The sequence below is a fragment of the Carassius auratus genome, unplaced genomic scaffold, assembly GCF_003368295.1.
Source record: "Carassius auratus strain Wakin unplaced genomic scaffold, ASM336829v1 scaf_tig00215934, whole genome shotgun sequence".
Classification (NCBI taxonomy): Eukaryota; Metazoa; Chordata; class Actinopteri; order Cypriniformes; family Cyprinidae; genus Carassius; species Carassius auratus.
Window position 1 is genome coordinate 1 of NW_020528315.1, and position 3,628 is coordinate 3,628.

General features: G+C 45.2%; 1 protein-coding gene across 1 annotated transcript; it reads left to right on the forward strand.

The window, feature by feature from the left end:
• Positions 1 to 90: 90 nt before the first annotated feature.
• Positions 91 to 3,411, forward strand: LOC113096446 (serine-rich adhesin for platelets-like; the record flags this gene model as incomplete). Its single annotated transcript, XM_026261827.1, has 4 exons — positions 91 to 202; positions 382 to 2,136; positions 2,915 to 2,998; positions 3,295 to 3,411. Coding segments are annotated over 4 exons (2,068 nt in total), but the record flags the coding sequence as incomplete, so codon positions are not given.
• Positions 3,412 to 3,628: the final 217 nt, after the last annotated feature.

Here is a 3,628-nt window from a genome sequence, read left to right on the forward strand (position 1 = left end):
TTTTAATGTTGGCAAAGCTTATCTTGAAACTTGCTGTGTGCTAGATAAAGCTATGTTCACATGTTGTAATATTTCCATTCCTACCTCCAGGTATGATCCGTATCCACCCTACGGCAGCCGCAGGAGGCTGATTACACCCATGTATGATGAGTATGGAGAGGCCATCATGGAAGATGATGGATATTACTATGGTGGGCCAGAGGTAATCTTACACATTCATTCACAGGCTGCATGAAGGAAATGTTTTCTTTTTGTTCATAATCTTGTCCTCACCAATAGAAAATTATTTCTGTTTAATTTATCATTTAATACCAGGTTTGACCATTTCATTAAGTAACCTGTGATTAATAAGATTTTTTAAAGGAAATAATGTCACAACAGGGTCAGGCAAGAGGGCGAGGTGGGCGAGGGAGAGGTCGTGGGCGTGGAAAGCAAGTGGGATTCCAGGATTTCCCACCAGAGGATGAGATCGAACAGGTAGAGCCAGAAGTTCCTGATGAGGAGCCAGCCGAGGCTGAAGCTGGAGAATCCAAAGCTGCAAAGAAGTTGAAGTCTGTCATGAAGCTCAGCAAGTTGCTAGCTGCTGGGAAGAAAACTGAACCTACCTCCCCATGGAAGAAGGCCAAGATCTTCCCGATGATGTTTGGGAAAGGGAAGAAAGACAAAGATTATGCCAAGCTGACATCTGCACGTCGTATTGATAGTCAAGAGAGCTTGACGGGTGGGGCGAGCCCAGCCGCTTCCATTGATGGCACATCCTCTGCCAGGAGTCGACTTGGGAAAGTCCTGAAACGCATTAATCTGGCAAACAAGCTGCAACTTAGAAGAAAATCACAGAGCACCATCAGTCGTAGTTCTGCAAGTGAGAAGGACGAGTCTGCAGCCGAGTCAGAGAGAGAAGAGAAGAAATCAAAAGTGTCCATCAGTGTCAGTGAGCCAGAGGCCAGCGGGAGTGGATCAGAGGCAGAGAGCCGAAAGAAAGCCTCGGATGAGGAGGAATCATCTGAGAGGAGCAGCGTAGCAGGATCCACTGATGATAAGGATTATTTGAAAGTGGATCTGGATAGAGATGATGCCAATGAGAGCACGGTTGATTCTGAATCAGAGCCAGAAGAACCAGATGAATCTGATGAAGAGAGTAAATCCAAATCTGGGACTGAGAAGTCAGGAACCGAAAAGGATTCAGAGGCAGAGACAACATCTGAGAAAGAATCCGAAACCGAGAAAGGGTCAGGTTCAGAGGAGGAATCTGGCTCGCAGGAAGAGTCAGGGTCTGGAAAGACCTCAGGAACTGCGTCTGGATCTGGCACTGAAAAATCAGGAACTGAGGAAGAGTCCAGTGCTGAGAAGAGTTCTGCCACAGAAAAGGAGTCAGAGGAAGAAGATGAAGAGTCTAAAGGGACGGAAGAGTCAGGATCAGAGCCATCTTCTGCTCGCTCTTCAATGAAATCATCCCGTACTAAGGGTTCCTCAGAGGGTTCAAGTGCAGGAACACGGAGCAGCAGAAGTGGGAGTGTTTCTGGAAGTGCAAGTGGTACTCTGAGTGGCAGTGAATCAGGTGGCATCTCTAAGGGGTCTTCAGCACGGTCTTCAGTAAGGTCTTCACAAGCATCAGTATCTGGTGAGGAAAGTAGTGGTGAGATAGGGTCAGCAAGTGCCTCTGCATCATCCGGGACAGAAAAGAGTGGATCTGCTGCATCAGATGACACAGAATCAGATGCTGTTTCCATGTCCGGCAGTGAGAGAAGCTCCACAAGCTCCAGATCAGCAGGAGGAAGCCGCCGCTCTCGCAAGAGCATCATGACCCGATCCTCCCAGGACACCATTGATGAGGAAAGTGAGGAGGAAGAAGAGGCATCTGAAGAAGAAGACGCCGACGTTGAGGATGAAGCAGCAGAGAGCAGAGAGTCAGCTAGTGAGATGAGTGAGGGATCAATATCACGGAGGTCAAGTGTGATCTCAGCAGCAGAAAGTGGAGGTACACCATATGCCACAGAAAGCAGCATTCAGAGTTCAGATGAGACGTTTGGAGGCCTCTCGCCAATCACAGAAGTGGATGAGGATGCCATTACTTCTGGCAGTGGCTCAGGATCTGAGAGAGGATCTAGGCGGTCGGGAACCGAAGGGACCACAGAAGTAACAGATGCAGATTCTGTCTCAGGAGATTCCACAGCTTTCTAAACAGGGATCAAGTAAGACCTATCTGACTTCTGCCATGGAGTGAAGTGATTCCCACTTGATACCTGTCTTTTCTCTAATACTGGTGTGTTTTGGAACAAATCCAACTGCATGGAAGTGCTGAAAATGGCATGCCATTTATTTAATTTTTTTTGGTGTGCTTCTCAAATTTCTTCTCTTGCGTGGACCTACATTGCTAACTCTAAAATGTGTCTTCAAAACATTTATATGTATTAATCTCATGTTTCTGTTTCCAAAAACAGTATCCCTACTGTGAGTGTTTTGATATAATATTGAACCACATGTGTAAGATGTCAGTTTGCTTCTCTACTAGGGGTGCACACAACCTTTAGGTTGATTTTGATTGCAATTTCATATGACTGGGGTCATATTCACAAAAAAATCTTAAGGCTAATAAATGACATTTTATTAATAAGATTCGGGAGGAGCGCGTCAGATACTTAGCCTAATCAACACAGGTGGACCATAATCAAGTAATCAATCCCATAGTATAAATATCGCTAACTTACCTCTAGCACGCCAAAATGCATACCATACCTAAATTATATGTAAGCGTGAACTAGTGAAATGTTAAGAAACTCATTGTTAGGACCCCTACTGATAAAATGAAATTGTTTGTGAATATGGCCGCTGGTCTCTACCATTCCCAATTAATGGAGTTTTTTTTCCCTCTGATAGCTGATTTATGTTAATAATTCTTCTCTCTGATCTCCAGGCTGGCATAAAGAAGCGAATCAAGCTAGTGTTGGACCAAGAGCATGACACGACTTCAACAGGAGAAGACAGTGGACCATCGGATGTACAGACGCAATCGCATACCCTACATCAGCAGCCACAGTAAACATCAACGGATCGGTATACGTACCTTTCCAAAATGGTACCATAATCCGAACTCGAAGGCCCCCTTACCCCAACAACTTAAAAACTGGGCTCGCCAACACGGTTAGGCAAGCAATTTAAAAAAACTGGACAAGCTAGGTGTCACACATGAAGAGCCATTTTACCTTTGAATGGAACAGAAGACAATGGGCCTACTATCAGCACCACCAATTGCCCATTCCTATGCTACCGATCACAACCTTAACTTCCAAAGAGTGCAGTGTAATGGGCCGTAACAGCATAGGGCCCAAATCCAACATCGATAAAGCCCGTTTGGAGCGGGATAAGGGTGCTTTGAGCAGGAAGTCCTCAGTGGACAAACGGGAAGATTAAAGAGTTTGGTAGAAATCTCCATGTGAGCAGACGCTGTCTGATGAAGAGGAGCTCTGGATGGGTCCCTGGAAACAACTTACACATACCAATGACAAAACTCTGATTTCTAGTTTTGCTATTTCCGATGGTACGGTTTCTATTACTTCGCGTTCTAGTCTTTTCTATGTTTTGTTTGGGTTTCTGTAAAGAGTTTATCTGATTCTGTTGCACACATGAG